Source organism: Diadema antillarum, unplaced genomic scaffold (genome assembly GCF_040938485.1).
Source record: "Diadema antillarum isolate AM-2024a unplaced genomic scaffold, OU_Dant_1.0 scf00000081, whole genome shotgun sequence".
NCBI classification, from domain to species: Eukaryota; Metazoa; Echinodermata; class Echinoidea; order Diadematoida; family Diadematidae; genus Diadema; species Diadema antillarum.
Genome location: NW_027270970.1, coordinates 340,055 through 357,510, shown reverse-complemented (window position 1 = coordinate 357,510; position 17,456 = coordinate 340,055). Strand labels below are relative to the sequence as shown.

Genomic DNA, 17,456 nt, shown 5'->3' with positions numbered 1-17,456 from the left:
CAGAAATATACAAATTTGGGCTCACTCGCTCGTACTTATTCAGAGTACTTTTTCAAGTCCTCAGTTTGTTGGTATAAATAGTTATCTATATAAGGCCGTCACTATATTTTGATTAGAATTGTAAGATTTAATAACCAATAAATGACAAGAATTCCATGTTTTTTAAGCTGAAATACAAAAATTTTCGGCTTGCTCGCTTCGCTTGCTCGCCAAAATTTATTACAATTTATTACATTTACATTACCTTCAAAAGACCCATTTTAATAAGTGCATTTTTTAAAGTCCCTACTGGGATGAGGTTGGGGGTGATCTAACACTTTTTCAGAAATTTGGGGTGCAATTTTCGCGCTTACTCACGGGCGCCGTTTTCCCTAGATACACCAATGATACGCAGAAATGTGCGGGTTCGGAATTCTAGATCTACTCGTTATGAAGGGGGTACAGGGTCCATCCAAACACAAAATTTGTAATTGTGTTTATGTTTGTAATATATTTTTCTCAGTTAGAAAAGGGGAAGAAGCAGGTTAATTGTGGTTCAGGGCTAACCCCGGCCGGCACGTGGCGCTGTGTAACAGTTACTCGTACGGGTCGGGGTAGCTGGTGCGGTTAGCTCAGGCCTAACTCATATGAACTGCGACCAGCCCCAACGTGCAGCGGTCTCCGGCCCCGGGCTAGCTCAGGCCCAGGGCTTCAAATCTGCATTTTAGCTAAAGTTTAACTGTTGTGACCAAGAATCAATGATTCAATGGGCAATAAAGGGATGGATAAGATTTTCTACTTACTATACTAGTCAACTAACACGTTAGACTAGATTCTAATGAAGATTTCACTTTCCCTAGACCCTATAAACAATGCAAAGTCAATGACATAAATTCATTTCATAGCTAATAAAGCTACACTCACCACACACATCCGTACTTAAACACCACTTCACCAGTCATTTACAAGCAGTTGCTAGACATTGGCGATTGCTCTCCAACCAGGCCCAGCCCATGCCCACGAGTATACCCATGATCACGATGATAAATTATAAATTGTCAGCCAGTAGGACGAAAAGTCAACGTCGATTTTGTACCGCAACACAGGGCAACCGCGGGATCGGCGGTGTGTTGTGAACCCACACGGTGCTCTAAGACTCGACTAACACTCTGTACAGTACATTGTACCAACTTGCGGTGTTATCCGCTGTGTGCTCGCTGCGTATTGCGTAATCTCAATTTCGAGTGTGAATCGAATACTAAATTACTAGTACTAGCTAGTACATCTTCGGACAGAGCCACCGTGCACCAGGGCAATGGCGACCCCGGCGCTTCGAGGATTTCTCAGATATTCCAATGTTTACACAAGGTCTGTGATACTGCGTGTACGTGCGTCCAAATTGTAAGTATTTTTTTTTTTCCCATGCATGCTCCACAGTGAGGGGTTTACTGGTAGCAAATTGATCTATAACGGTCTAATATAATGCCATGCCATTTCTTTTGCATAACCTTGCACTATCCCCACATACTCACTTTCAAGTTTGTTATGTTACACCAGTATCTGCATCTGAAATCTGAATAATAACTCAAATAAGGTTGTGATTCGATAGGTCGGGAAGACAGGTGCGGCCTACTGCAAACTAGTTTGCAGTTTGCAAACAAATTTGACACATTCAAAGAAGCGCTCCAGCGTCACCTCCGTTGTGATTAGCTGCACATCACATCACAGTGCTGAGCAATACTCTATCCAGAGTTTTTCAGCGTATTCATCCAGATCCAGATCCAGATCCAATTAGCTATCTAGCTCAAGCTGTGTGGAATGCATTGGATGTCGTGTCCAGGCCAGGCTAGGTAGATTTGAACTGCACATCGAGGAGGAGGAGAGTCCATTATTCCAAGTCTAACTTTTTCCTTTGGTGAAAATTGCATTTCCTTATGAATGATGTTCACATTCAACGTCATGACATTTGGCATTTCCTGCACCTTGCCACTGTCCACCCCGCATCACCAATTTCACTAGGTAGAAAGAGACAATGGAAAGGCTCAAGTCCTCAAGACAATGCCAGTGTCATAAATGCACTTTTGTAGATTAACTCCTCCATGATAGCCAGCATGCTCTATACTTTACGTACCGTACTCTGAAGTCCTTGGCTAGGATTGAATAAGGTTCTAGGTTTATAGGGTTTGTTGCAAGATAAAGTATGAGAGTGCCATTTGAGTACAAATTTGTAACACTTATCATTTTCTTCTTCGAAATGCTTCTTTCATTTCATTTTATTTCATTTCCAACACATGTGATTACAACTTTTGAATACTCGTATACTAATGATACAACAATGCAATAAAAACAAACTATGAACAATAATACAACTTTGTAAATTCCAAGACAAGTAAAAAAAAAATGGTTGGAAATGGAGGGGACTGCTAAACACCAAGCACAGCTTGTAGTCTGCAGTCTCCTCCTTTAAAAAAATAAAAAATAAAAAAAATAAAAATTAATTAGTCTCAAACTCCTCAATGTTCCATCTATATCTGGAACCTAACAATTGATATTAGTGCTAGACAGAAAAATCCATCTTTCCAGAGGAGATTTACAACATACCAGTACTTTAATGGTCCTCCTCATTAGAGGGGATTCCGTGAAGCCAATGAACAGTAGTCTCCACAGGACGTTATATGCGATGACAAGATACAGACTGATCTAGTGGTCAACATTAGCACCAGCTGTAGCTAGATAGAGGATCTCTGGGTCTAGGTGAGAGTATTGTGCTGTGCAACTGGCAGTGCTTAATTTGTGTATATTCTTGTTCTTTGGATGAATACCACACTGTTCTTGTATGAAAACGTAGATCTGTTAATGAATGAACATCATAACACACTTTCTGTTGCCATAACAAATTTGAAAAATGCATGTTTCAAGAAGAAAGTTTGATAATGAAAAAAAAAAATGATATGTGCCCTCAAACTATTTGTCAATGTTGTGTTTTCTTTACATTAGCCTGCCCCATGATGTATTACCCAATTTTGTCTTAAAAGTAAAGTGTTGCATGTATCTTTTATAATAGGGTCTAAAGAAAAATCATGAAGAGCTCCTTTATGACATCAAATTGTTTTTGTGGTTTACTGACAAAGATTCTGCCAAGATCAAAAGCCTAGGACTTGACTCAGATTTCACAAAAAGTCTGTGTATTTACCCCTTCACTTGCTGCTTTTCAAAAGAGTGACCACTTCCAATATGTTTGTTTATGTGGGAACGTGTGGTTTTGTATACAATTTCAGAAGTGAGGATATACTGATATAAAATGAATAGATTATGCATGAGAAAATGTGATGGGGAAATGAAGATATCTATGCAATAGGGCTAATTCTAACACCTCTGACCCTTATGGTGTATGTTACTTCATCTGATTGATCAGTTTTTGTTTGATGTGTTATTGCTGTCTTAGGACTGACGTCTCAAGGAGATGCATGAGTAAGCTGCAGCCAACAGATGACGAGCTCTACACCAGGACATCCATCAGTCTTCTCTCCAAGGAGTCATCCGATGTCCCCTTCATATCCAACTACAGCATCCGGGGGTTCACCATCAACGCTGACAAGGTCTATGGACCGGTAGCCATCTTGCCCAGGAGCTTAGTGTCGTGGAATGTGAGTGTTGTCTCAGAATATGGTCGTCTCCTTTGTGTTTTCATTGAATATTGGAGCGTTGTTTGATTTGATTCTTTTAACTTATCTGAGTTGTGTAACTGCTAATGAAGCAATGTGTACTTATAAATCAGCAACCAGGGGAGCAACAGCTTTAAGTCCCCTCTGAGGGACTAGGTGATGGGGATAAAGTTCATTGCCTCGGGGTACAACCACTGCAGCTAGGGGACTTGATCCAGGGACTAGTAGTGGGCCTATAGTCTTCTCCACTGAGCCACAGCAGCTCCTCCAAAATCTACCAGAAAGGCTTTATCACATTTTTTTTTTTTTTTTTTTTTTTTGGGGGGGGGGGGGTAATTGGGTGATTGATATCATATTGTAGAGCTCGATCTCTTCTACATTTCGTACATTATGGTGTCCAATTATTTTCATTTTCAGTTAGATGTTAAAACTTACACCACAAGGGCACTGTTTTACCCTTCATTTGGAACAATGCTTTGATTGAATAAACTTTTGTTTCATAAAAATTGGTTGTTTCCTTTTTATTTACATTCAAATTTGAAATGCGATAGCATCCTTCTGGTTCTCATCTGACTATGTATCTTAAATGCTTAATGTAAGAATGAAAGAGAGACTTTATAAATTTAAATAAGAGACAGCGTCACCATCAGGTTAAGATGGCTTCTTTTTATTAAAGCTCTACCCGATGTTATTTACAGAAGCAATCTAAATTGCAATACCAAGCCACGTTTAAGTTGATTGTAATGTCAAAGGGAAAAATCGGATGAACTGAGGGTTGCAAGCTTTATGAAAATCAGAATCAAAAGAGGAAAATTGATTATAAAGTCTTGGGAATTTTGACCTATTTTTGTGCCTTAACATCATTTGAGAAAAAAAAAGTATTTTATTTTGATAAAAATTTGATTAACACTCTGTCACCAAGCTAGTGACAGAAAGTAAAAGAGTGTCCGATTTGGTAGCAAAGAAGTGTTTGATGGGAAAGTAAGAACTGCTAATGCTCCCTAATTTCGTAGCTTTGACTAAATTCGTCTTCTGTCACCATTTAAAACAAGAAACAAATTGACAATTTATATTGATGTTAATGTGATAACACAATTTATATTAGAATATCCACTGGTGATAGATGAATGTGTAATGACTGTTTTTAAATGCACCTTCATGATATATTGGAAAATGTTTATTTCATCTGTTGCATTAGTTATCAGTCTACAAAATTTGATGCATGCTCTCTATGTTGTTGCTTTTTCTTTTATACAGATTTCTGGTCTTAGCGATATTTGTGAAGAAAGCCTTTCTCTGTTTCATCTTATAGAACCCAAAATTGGTAAGAATCGTGCACTTGGCTACTCTTTTATTGTCCACTACTTTATTTCCTTTTTTTCTGTTTTATCTCATGAAGAATGAAATATCATAACCGTACATATTTAGTTTTTAGTTTAAAACTAAAAACTGTTCAGCAAAGAGACAGCAAAGAAATAGTTTCTCAATTTCTTCTTTTTGACAGATGAGACAATTCTGCCCTACTTTAGCAATTCTAGGGTAGTGACAAAGTGTTATTTTTTTATAGTGAGCAGAGTGTTTCTGTCATTTATGTTTGCACACTCTTATGACATCTTGGCTGATATATTTTCAGTAGGGGAGTGTTTCTGTACAAACTTGGCATCCGAGTAAAAGTACAATCTAACGACATTAGTATCGGAAACTTGCAAACTTTAGGCAAAGAGGGCAGATTTTAATTTCATAGTGCCTGTAGATAAAAAGTGTGGATGAAGGCATTAATAGAAGTAATGAGTCTTCTTATGGTATGACATATGTGTAGTTAGAGGTTAGAGTGATAAGTCCAGGCTGCCGAGCCAGACTTGGACATCGTCTGTTGTTTCTTTAATTCCAGCAAAGGCCACCTGAACAGCATCTGAAGGGGCAGTCTTGCACAACATGATGCAGCATAGTCTGGTCAGGAAAACCATCTAATACTGAGAAATTCTTGCATCAACTTTACAGTGCACTGCCATTATAATGAATGCAGTTTTAGCAAATGTCCAGTTACAACGAAATCAAAGTTTAGGCTGCAACATTACTGGCTCTATGTATTTTTATGCCTCCGCCACGAAGTGGTGCCGGAGGCATTATGTTTTCGGGTTGTCCGTCCGTCCGTCCGTCCGTCCGTCCGTCCGTCCGTCCGTCTTTCCGTCCGTCCGTCCGTCCGTCCTTCCGTCCGTCCGTAATGAATTTTGTGGACAGGGTAACTACCAAAACCTTTTGAGGTATCCTAATGAAACTTGGCATGTATGTGTATTAGGGGGTGAAGTTGTGCCTATCAACTTTTGGGTGCACATGCTTGAGGTCAAAGGTCAAAAGGTCAAGGTCAAATGCTTAAAATTGTACTATTTCCCCCATATCTATGCAATGCCTGAAGATATTTTCTTGAAACTTAGTGTATACATGTACTACCCAATTAAGATTCTCTGGTGAAAGTTAGGGGTCATGAGGTCAAAAGGTCAAAGGTCAAAAGGTCAAGCAAAATGTTAAAATTTCACTTTTTTCTCTGTATCTTGGAAATTGTTCAAGGTATCTTCATGGAACATAGTATATATGCATCTACTGACTGGCAGTGGTTATCTAGGGAATTTAGGGTTCATGGGGTCAAAGGTCAGGGGTCAAAGGTCAAGGGCAATACTTCAAAATTTTACTATTTTCCTTACATTTATGCAATGCCAGCAGGATTTTTTTTTTAACTCGATGTATGCATGTGTAACCCAATAGAGATTCTCTGGGATTTTTTTTGTTGCCAAGAATGTCAAAGGTCAAAAGGTCAAAGATCAAGTGAAAGTGCTGAACTTACTTCTTTCTCCATATCTCGGAAGTGGCTCAAGTTATCTTGAAACCTAGTACATGCTGAATTTATGTATGTTCTGCCTGACAGTGATTCTCTTATAAATCAAAGGCCAGATGAAAATGATAACAATTTACTGTTCAATACAGAAATTGCGCTTTTTCTCCATACCTTGAAAATTACTCAGTGCATAAACTTATGAAATGGTCAATGTCAAGTTAAAGTTCTTAAATCCCCAAATACATGCTCTCCTATTCATCCAATTAAACATAGGTCAAGGAAGGTAAACATTCAATACATTTGTGACAAACATGTCATTTTAATATTTTGCCAATTTTGTGAAAATGTAATCACACATTGTCCACATGTACTATAGACCTATTAGGAGAATCATGCATTATGGGGGAGGCATACCAGTCGCCATAGCGACATTTCTAGTTATTGTTCATTTGTTCGGTTATAACAAAAGAAAACTGCTGGTCCAGTGGACTTCGTTATAACAGGAGTCCACTGTACTGAAGTAGCCTAGCTTTATCTGTTGTGTCTCTTATCTAAATCCCCAGAAATCTTGGTAATAGGAACAGGAGCTCAATACCACAAGCTGAGTCCCGACTTGCATAAGTTCATGAGACTGAGAGGCATTGCACTTGAAGTTCAGGACACAGTAAGTGAAGTCTCTTTGTAGAAGACATAACTGCATAGGAACATTGAATTAAATGTCATATGTCTGGGCAGGTTGCTAATGCCTGAATATGATTTAAAAGGTGTTTTCATCAATCATGTCCTCAAAGGATCTCTTCACTTTTACTTAGATGGGGGGATTATTGATTTATTTAAGACTAAATGTTGTCTTTGTGAAATATGTTTATATTTTATGGTTGAATAGTGGTAAAATTCAATAGTCAAAAATGTGTATTTTAAGTGGACAAGACTACATGAAATGAAAGAAAAAAAAAAAGAGAAATCTTCAAAATCTGCAAACATTGGAAGTTGTACTATCTGTTATTAAGTTCACAAAATGCCTTCAAATAATAGTCTATGTAGGCGTACAATTTCAGCACACACAATTGTACCTTCCAACCTAAAGTTGATTTTGATATCATACTACAGGTTTAGTTTGGAGTTGTGTTGTTTTGTTTTTTGTTTTTGTATGTGTGGGTGTATGTGTGTTTTTAATAAGCTGTTGGTATGTAATTCCATATCAGACTTTGATGGTCTGTAATCTCATGATTAAAAAATATTGCTGACTCGACACTTAAATCATTTTTAAAAGTGCTTTTTATTTGTTTGCATTAGGCATATACTATTCTTTAATTGGTCATTTACTTCATCCATTGGTAAATGCCAGCTTTAACGGTCTTCATGTGTTTTTATGCCTTGTGTGTCAGAAAGTAGTGTTCTCCCTTCTCTACTAGTAAACTTTCAGAGATTGTTTTAACATGGGCATGGCAGAGCATCATTCTGGTAACCTCATCACCTCACCATCATGCACTTTCTTTACAGCGCATCACTGTTGTCTTTTCAATATTTTGCCTTTAAAATTCTTGACCTTATTCTTCAACAGCCACATGCGTGTGCAACGTTCAATTTCCTGGCGAGAGAGAGCAGGGTGGTGGCTGCAGGACTGATTCCCCCGGAGAAAACATAACGTCGCTCGAAATATAAACACTGAAAGAACCAAAAGACTGACATTGCTAATGGATACACCTGGGTCTTGTGAGATGCAAGCAGGCTGATGTCCACTATACCAGTATATTACAGCTTCCTCATCATGCTCCACAGTACGTTGGACCAGCTTGAGTCATGGAAATGCTGCTGAAAAGCTGTCAGCTCCTCCAGTCCGATACATGAAAAAAAATGGTTGGTGATATGACCAAGGAATGTTTCCCAGATGAATGACCACAGTATGTGAGATTTGCCACTTGTGGACTACCAAAGGACTTCATTGGAACCCAGACAATCCAGTAACAAAAAGAAGGTGCTTATCATTACAGAAGGATTGCCCAAGTGGTGCATGATGATAAAAGGTTATGCTAGAACTCAAATGTGTTTAAAGTAAGTCCCATAGCACATGAAAAAACTTGAGCAGCCATATAAAGTAGACTCTGCATAAGTCAAAGTCACTTAGGTCAAATATTGCCTGTTGTATTAAAGTCAAGCATCTTTTCCAGGCCCATTCCTTTATTTCCTTTTGTTTTTCTTCCTTTTTAAGTTTGATTTTCTCCAAGTCCAAATTTTTTTCTTCAGTCCCCAGAGATTCAACTAGTAATAGGCAGAGTTCACTGAATAAAATAAGGATTCCTTGCTCTTATGTGTATTCATCATTATGAATTTTGCAAGTGTGCATGATAAAATTGTGCATTTATGTGTTAAAAATGTCCATGAAACATCTATAATTTCAAGCACCTTTGAGATTTTTAGCCTTTATGCAGGTGCATCAATACCATCTTGTACTGGCAAAATCATGCATTACAGAGAAGCTAAAATTACTGAAACATAAATTGATAAACATACACATTCGTAGTTCTTGTTTCATGTGTCTTCTCTGTGGTTTGTATTCAGTCCAACAAACACTGTTGAAACTTTCTGTTGAAACATTTGTAAGAATAAAAGGGAATCATTGTTTTCATGAATGTCATCAAAAATTAGACCAAACTTTCTGCCCTGATGGGTGGTCTGTTGTTTTTTTTCTCTCTCTTCTGTAGAAACGTTTGTGATTAATGATGAACCTGTACGTGCACGCAATATCTGTACTCTGTCTGGTATTGCTTGGGTTTGGACAGTTTTCATTTATTCCCTTTCCCTTTCCCTTTCCAAGGGTAATATGTGCAAGACTTTTAGGAATACATACTCTCCGCATAATCGGATAGGTTCGGGCAGAGCGTTTCTTACCCAATTAAGAGGAGTACTCGATTAACAGAAGAACGCGTCTCATTCACAATTAACACACATAATGTGTATGAACATGCATTTTACACTGCACCAAACACCTACACTGTATGCTTAAACACGCGTGCTTGCACGGCACATTATACATACCTTACACTTGCTAAGTCACAAGCAATAATTTACACTCTTTTTATAGACAAATATGTCTTCAGAAAACTTTGTTGTTTGACTATAGACTCCTCGCTAACATGCAGGCGTTTTCCGAAATGAGCATGTCTCTTTGCATGCACTAGTCACATAGAACCTACTTGGGTTACTTTTCGAAAAGTGACTGGGGAAAAGCAAAATTATGGAGCTGGTGCATATCCTGCTTTTTGTTGCAAACTTTTCGCATTGTGAATGTTGTTGCAGAGCAAGGGAGGAGCGCAAGTATGTTCAACTCCTGTTTATCTATATCCAATATGCAATTGTGAGTGCCAGCTACATTTGTAATGTTCGTTTACATGTGGCAAGTCGGTACTGGTACATGTGTTTTCATGTTTAATCACTCCCCAAATGATCGGGTTTCTTTGCAAATTAAGCAGAGAATGCGATTAGCAGTGGAAAATTTGACATTCGTGATTTCTTAAAGTGTTATATCTGCGATAAAATGTGGGTAGGAATTACATTAGAAGAAAATTTTTACCCATTTATGCGGAGAGGCAACCCGATTATCAGGTAATATTAATGTGCACTGGAACTGATTTTGACGTAACTACCCAATTAAACGGAGTACCTGTGTAAGCGATACCCGATTACACGGAGAGTACTGTATACTAGTAATCAGTTTGAGTAAATCATGTGATCTTCAGAGTTTTGGCCAGTGGGATACACTTGTTTTGTGTGTGTGTGTGAAACTTCAAAATAGAGGACCATACCTGGCAAGTTTATCAATTTAAGCTCATTGAAACATGCAAGTGCTTGAATGACGAGATCTGCGTGTTAAGTACGTAAATTATTATACAGCTCTACAGTCTGTGACATCCCGTGAGCTGGAGGCATATGAAGTGAAATTAAAATTTTATAGATTTGAAGTGATGCGTTGTTCAAACACTGTCAGAGTGATTCTTTATCTCTCAAATAAACCAATTGTGAGATATCATACTTTCATGTAGTTATCTTTCCTGTATTCAGAATCTGGAATATTTAAACAAAAACTGATTTGCAGTAGGAAAATTTGCAGTTTTTTTCCCACAATAATAAACATCCTATGTTTAAGTGAACAAGTAGTAAGGAATATACTTCAAAGGCCTGCAGCATAAAATTTAGCGAACAGTAATTCTTTGTGGTTTTCATCGTATCCTCTTGATTTGTGTGGGCAATCAAAACTAACCCAGAACACTTCTTCACTTATTTCTCCCCCTCCTGTGCCTTCTCGTCATCTCTGTCTCTCTCTCTAGACACATATAAGTGTGGGGTATTTCAACACATTTTTACTCAAAGATATGATGCACAACATATGCACAAAGATTGAAGAATAAAGTGCAGATGAAGTATATACATATATATAATTGTTATTGTTCTCTCAGTATCAATACTTGAGTTAGAGTGAATCTCTTGAAAACTTGTGTGTCAAAATAAACTGTTGGTGAATACAGCATAAACTTTGTTTCAGTTTTGTTTTTGATATCATTACGCCAACACGTGGACATCTAACTCAATATATATATATATGTAAAAAGTAGAAATTACGTGGTGCGTAATATATGTCCCCGCCGGAAGTAGCATTTAGTAGCAAAATGTACAATATAGGTAAAAAGATCAAGGTCAAAGGTCAAAGAAGTCAAAGGTCAAAATTCTGTGTAGAAGTTTTGAAGCCCTCACCTAGTGCCATCACATAAAGCAAACGGAATCGAAATCGGGTTAGAAATGGCGAAGGAGTAGCATTTGGTAGCAAAATGTACAATACAGGTCAAAAATCAAGGTCAGAGGTCAAAGAAGTCAAAGGTCAAAATTCTGTGTAGAAGTTTTGAAGCCCTCACCTAGTGCCATCACTTAAAGCAAACGGAATTGAAATCGGGTTACAAATGGCGAAGGAGTAGCATTTTGTAGCAAAATGTACAATATAGGTCAAAAATCAAGGTCAAAGGTCAAAGAAGTCAAAGGTCAAAATTCTGTGTAGAAGTTTTGAAGCCCTCACCTAGTGCCATCACATAAAGCAAACGGAATCGAAATCGGGTTAGAAATGGCGAAGGAGTAGCATTTTGTAGCCAATGTACAATGTAGGTCAAAAATCAAGGTCAAAGGTCAAAGAAGTCAAAGGTCAAAATTCTGTGTAGAAGTTTTGAAGCCCTCACCTACTGCTATCACATAAAGCAAACGGAATCAAAATCGGTTAGAAATGGCGAAGGAGTTGCATTTTGAAGCAAAATGTACAATATAGGTCAAAGGTCAAGGTCAAAGGTCACAACTGAAATTCTGTGTACAAGTTTCAAAGCTCCCATGTAGTGCTATCATATAAAGCAAACAGAATCAAAATTGGCTCATAAATGACAGAAAAGTAGCAAATTGAACATTTTGATCACACACGGACGGACACACAGAGACACACACGTACGGAGCCCGTTTCATAGTCCCCTGCTCGAACTCGTTCGGCGGGGACAAATATATATATATATATATATATATATATATATATATATATGGTATACACTGTAATTATATATGTAATAGATATGACAGTGTAAGAGAAAGAGAGAGAGCCCAACTGAAGATGGAAAAGCACATACATTTTATGTGGATAATGTAGGGTAAAATCCTTTACATAATATTGATTATGCAAAAGCACTCTCAGTAAAGAGCTGTCATGTTGTAATTATGAGTAACAAAGAAATAGCATACACATAACTAACACATATTAAACATTTCATGTCTTTTTTAATAATAAAATACCTTCATTCAATTCAGCATATTCATGTTTAACAGCTTTATCTTCCTGTCAATGACTTGCTGTGATGTGGATACAAATATAATGATATAATGCATTGCAGAAAAATACTCCATGACGGGTTCATCTGTTACAAAAATTCACTCTATGGCTGAATAAAGCCACAAATACCTTTATCAATCTTGCGGTTTGTTGGGGAAAAATTAGCTAAGTGAAGATTTAGTAAGACTCATTTAGTCAGTAGAATTTCCCTCATGGAAAGAACATCCTAATGCTTTCATCTATTCAGGATTTACTTTCATGAGAATTTGAATACCAAGCATACGAATGATGACATTGAATTCACATCAAAAAGTCAGTTTCATGTTTTTGACAAACTCTCTTCTGGAGACAAACAGCATTGACAAATGATATTCGCAATAAAACTTATAATTGAAGAAATTTTACGCCTGTTTCACGTTTGTACATTGTACTATCTGTCATTCATACACTGACAATGAAAGATATAAATTCTCTTGAGTGCACTCTAAATTTCCATGAATTATTTTTGCATCAGCAATATGTGTCATTGTTTGTCAGATGCAATCTTTATGTGTTTGAAACAATAAGAAATAGCAGACATTCTTCAAACTTTTTTATTTATTTTCTAATACATGTCTAGATCAGGATTATTACTGTTCATATTTGTTTATATGAGAATACAGAATATTCCTTTGCCTTCTCAAAAAAAAAAAATTATGTATGTTTAAAATTCTGATTTTCTTCACACATTACATGTATTTCTCTGACCACGCTCTGGCACCTGTCATATGCCAGCGACATATTACATCATCACTCAGCACATTGACTGAAGTACTGGCGTTTCTACCTGAATACCTGTTAGATAATTGTTTAACCCTAATCATGACTTTTTTCTTTCAAGTATCGCGCAACTTTTGAGACCAAAATTGTTGCACCCGCGCATACCGTTTTGACGCGACGCCTGTTTGAAAAAAATTTGTCAACCCCAAAATTGCTCCAAATGTGATTTTGTGTACAAATCCAATGCAAATTGTGTTTTTTCAATTAATTCACATAAAAATTCATATCTTGACTTAGAATGGACGAAATTAATTTATTTTAGCATAATAAAGCTTCGAAAAATGTCTGTGACAAATTTTGGGCAAAAAACAAACAAAAACAAAAGGTCGAAAAACAAAGAAATACATAAGAAATTCAAAAAACAATTAAATACATAAGAAATTAATTTCGATGCAGATTTTTTTTTTTATCCTATGTCTCAGGAGAATGATACAAGAAACATTTTTAAAAAGAAATTAGCTTAATTAGAGCATTAATAAGTGATTTAGAGCCCAAAACTGATTTTATGTATAAATTACAATAATTAATTAATATAAATTATAAGAAAAATTTTTCGGAGAAAGCAACCATACATTTTGATAGTATACGTCGCGGGCGTCGCGTGTGCCGATTTTCGGCACGATCACGTGTTCCAGGGGCGAGATCTGAAGGGGGGAGGGGGCGGAATCCGCCCCCCAGATATAGCATAGCCAAAAAAGCCCAGCCTGATTAGGGTTTAAGGAGAGATACTAGTGTACCGGAGTATATGATCTGCTCTAGTGGATTATATGCGTTGTCGATACAGAGAAAGCAATGTGCACCTTTACACAGTCCCATGGTTGGTGACAGGGTTGACGCATAAAGAAAGCACAAACACGAACTTGCTTTATTTCTCTGGCTTTCTCTCATATGCAAAATTAATTTTATTTGCACACATCATACAGTAATTTGCAGAGCCCATTTCTATTAAAAATACTGACTTCTCCATGAAGTGCTACTTCAATCTTCTGAAACATGACTGTGACCCCTATCACAGATTTGGTTTAATAATACTCACTTTCTTGTTTATTTATTTTAATAATACACTGTACTCACTTCTTTGTTTTCACAATGAATACATCAGTGATCAAAGGGCCAAGGATTTTGGTCTAAATTTTGTGTAAAATGTAGTCCATACCACCAATTATCATGTAAACCTGGTTCATGTTAAACTAGTATGAGAATCTGAGCCTAGACAAACCAGTATTTAGGTGTGTTGTAACTTACTGTAACTGGTAAAGCCCATGGTGGCTGCACAACCTCACCTCTGACAGATCAACAGATGCTATTCATGGTTGGTTTCTTCATCTTAACATCAAGACATAAGAAAGTCAACTGAATGACAAGTCTGGAGAACAAATACAACTGCAAATCATTTACAAAAACCTGCAAATTCTATGACAGGAAGAAAATATAACAATTGAAAAGAGTTGAATTACACATAAGATAATAAAGATGTAACCATGTGACTTTTATAAGAGTTTTAACATCATGAAGTGCAAAGGCAAGATATAAAGCAGAGTTTAGTAGGCATTTCATTAAGCTTTACATCAGTGCACTTTATTTAGTTGTACAAATCTTATCACAGGTGTGTCACCTGCTTCATCAAAGTGTATTAATTCTCTTCACTATATAAAAGAAACTCTCCTTTGAGCTGTCAAAGTTTATAGACACATATCACAAAATATCTTTCCTTGTATCTTGGAAAATATAAGTTACTTTCTTATATGCACACATGAGAATCACAGTTTTTATGCATTTATATACAAACATTCTATGGAGGCAACGATGGAAAAAAGACATTTGGTCATGAAGTGAAAGCTATTCCAAAGTGAAATGAGATGAAAGCATGCTGTGAATAATTAATGCACAAGAATTAATTTCACAATGTACATATATGCATCATTGCACTACATATACACAAAAACAACAGAAACTACAACTAGTACTGTGCAACTACACATTCATATAATTTACATACTGTGTGATGTAGATCTGCATCTAGATCTGCTCAGTGGAAAGCTATAAGTATCTTTGACTTCATTTAAAGCACACCAGTGCAAGTACATAAAGCTGTATGTCTTTGGTGGAAATGTCTGGTAGATATGGTCACATGGTAGTACAGTATTCTCCGCTTAATGAGGTACGAAATGCTCTGCCAGACGATACCCAATTAAGCGGAGACTACTGTAATCACACTTGTTTGGGAGCCCTCCATATTTTGTCCTAGTTCATCCCTAAAAGGCTCTTGGTGTCAGATGCAATTTAAGGCCCTGTCACATTGGAGTAAATGCCCAACGAATGGCCGACCAGTTAAAAAATTTGAAGATTATGTTCGCACCATTGCTAATACTAAATAGTTTGTAACATGTACGACATTCTTTGTATTCAATAGCTATTCATAGAGATATGCTGGAGATTTTGGACATGTTCAAAATACATGAATCAGCTCCAGAATATCTTTGCTAATGATAATGATGATAAGAATAACAATTGTATTTATATGGCGCTTTATACAGGTGTCTCCAAAAGCGCACTGGTGCTATTTACACAAGAAAACACAATAAACAAATCATATGAATAGCTAATGAAGGCATCAGATGCATGAGTACCTTCAAATTTCTGAATTCGTTTAGCATTTATTGGGCATTCGCTCTAGTGTGATGGGGCCTTTATGCACATTTTTAGTAGTGGTGAGAATTGATATGATTCCAGTCCCTAAAATTTTTTACCACAGAGACAGTGTAATTGCAGTTTGTTGGATGGGTGCTTTTACATCATATTAGTCAGCAGTTACACAGAGACTCCAACTCTCCCGCTTTCGACGGGAGATCTCCTGCCGAAAGACCATTTTTGCAAAATCTCCCATTTTCCCACTTGAGATTTAATTTCTCCCGCCCTGGCTCTGTGTCTCCCGCTTGAAATGATTTCTTACTTATTGCCATTTTATGATGAAAAATAAGCCTTAGATAGCACAAGAGAGCATCTAGAACCCTAGAGCTTCCAGGGCCCTGGACCCCGGCCGCAAGGAACTTCGCCCTTCACACTCGTGATGTGTGTTCGTGCACATCAAGTTAGAGTCTCCCGTTTGCTAGGGGTTTCAGGCGGGAGAATCTCCAGACCAGAAGGTGCTTGGGGCTGGAGTCTCCGGTTACATGACACCATCCTGATACACAAACTCATCTTTTTTTCTTCTTTTTCTAATCAATATAAACCAATCAAAATCCAAAACTGAATTCACAATTATGTTGCAAAACAAAAAACTGACCAATCAAATTGCATTCAAACCAGATAGTGTTCCTGCCATGGACAAAGAGCACTTCCAGTGACATTTTAAAAGTTCCCTTTTACGTAAATGCTTTAAATTCTTGTTCAATCTGTAGAGTGTGTAACATATACAACAGGTAAAGTTCAGTTTCACTAATGTTTATGTCTACAGTAGTTGTACTGGGCCATCAGGCATTCCCAAATTTGTGGAACTGGGTTGAATGAGTACTATGGACATTCCACATACATGTACCTCTTCCCATCTATAGATCTCTTCAAATACATACAAATACATTTTAGGTACTTTTAACCATCAAAACGGCTCTACTGACATGCTGTTGATAAAGTAAATACACATCTTGAATATTGCAGTCTACCTACACAGGCCAGTTCGCATGAACTGGAGATGTACATAATATTATGTAAAGCACAAAAATGTTTTCAGCTGTCTGCTAAGTAACAAGACCAAGGATGAATAAGAAAATCAACATAGATTGCATGCAACACGAAAAATAATCTGAGCTGAGAGAGGTTATATCATGCACAACTAACAAAAGAACAAGGAGGAGAGAGCTGTCTCACATAATATTGCTTTCAATACCTTTGTCTTCTGATCTTAAGAGTGAATTGCACTTAGACAGATCTTGAGGTATGAACCTTATCACTTGAGTATATAACATCAATATCTAAATGAAATTATAATATGATTATGAAATAATTTTGATTACAAAATATATACTTGCATTTAATCCAAGTCTTAAACGGAAAAATGCTGACAAAACTTGCAGAAAATATACTGACGAGTCATTCACCACATAAAGTGTGATCTTTCAAACCACTTGCTGTTTGGACTAGGTCCCTCCACCCACACTTGAAAAACATAGAGAGTGGTACAGAAACACATTGTACAGTTTAGGCATTTCATGCCTCATTCTCCTTAAATACATTATACAATAAACGTCACCACATATTACAAACATGAAGTCTGTTTTGAAATCAAGAATCTTAGTTGTTTGCA

At 37.0% G+C, this 17,456-nt stretch overlaps 1 protein-coding gene across 1 annotated transcript; it reads left to right on the top strand.

The window, feature by feature from the left end:
• The first annotated feature begins 1,265 nt into the window (after positions 1 to 1,265).
• On the top strand, positions 1,266 to 8,313 carry LOC139717692 (NADH dehydrogenase [ubiquinone] 1 alpha subcomplex assembly factor 3-like). Its single transcript, XM_071629193.1, has 5 exons — positions 1,266 to 1,380; positions 3,425 to 3,626; positions 4,902 to 4,968; positions 7,041 to 7,141; positions 8,042 to 8,313. Exons 1-5 carry the CDS (start codon positions 1,295 to 1,297, stop codon positions 8,123 to 8,125), a joined length of 540 nt encoding a protein of 179 aa, XP_071485294.1. The 5' UTR covers positions 1,266 to 1,294; the 3' UTR covers positions 8,126 to 8,313.
• Positions 8,314 to 17,456: the final 9,143 nt, after the last annotated feature.

Coding starts and splice junctions, on each gene's coding strand:
- LOC139717692 (XM_071629193.1), top strand. CDS start 1,295: ATGGCGACCCCGGCGCTTCGAGGATTTCTCAGATATTCCAATGTTTAC. Junction 1,381..3,424: donor CGTGTACGTGCGTCCAAATT/GTAAGTATTTTT, acceptor TTGCTGTCTTAG/GACTGACGTCTCAAGGAGAT. Junction 3,627..4,901: donor GGAGCTTAGTGTCGTGGAAT/GTGAGTGTTGTC, acceptor TCTTTTATACAG/ATTTCTGGTCTTAGCGATAT.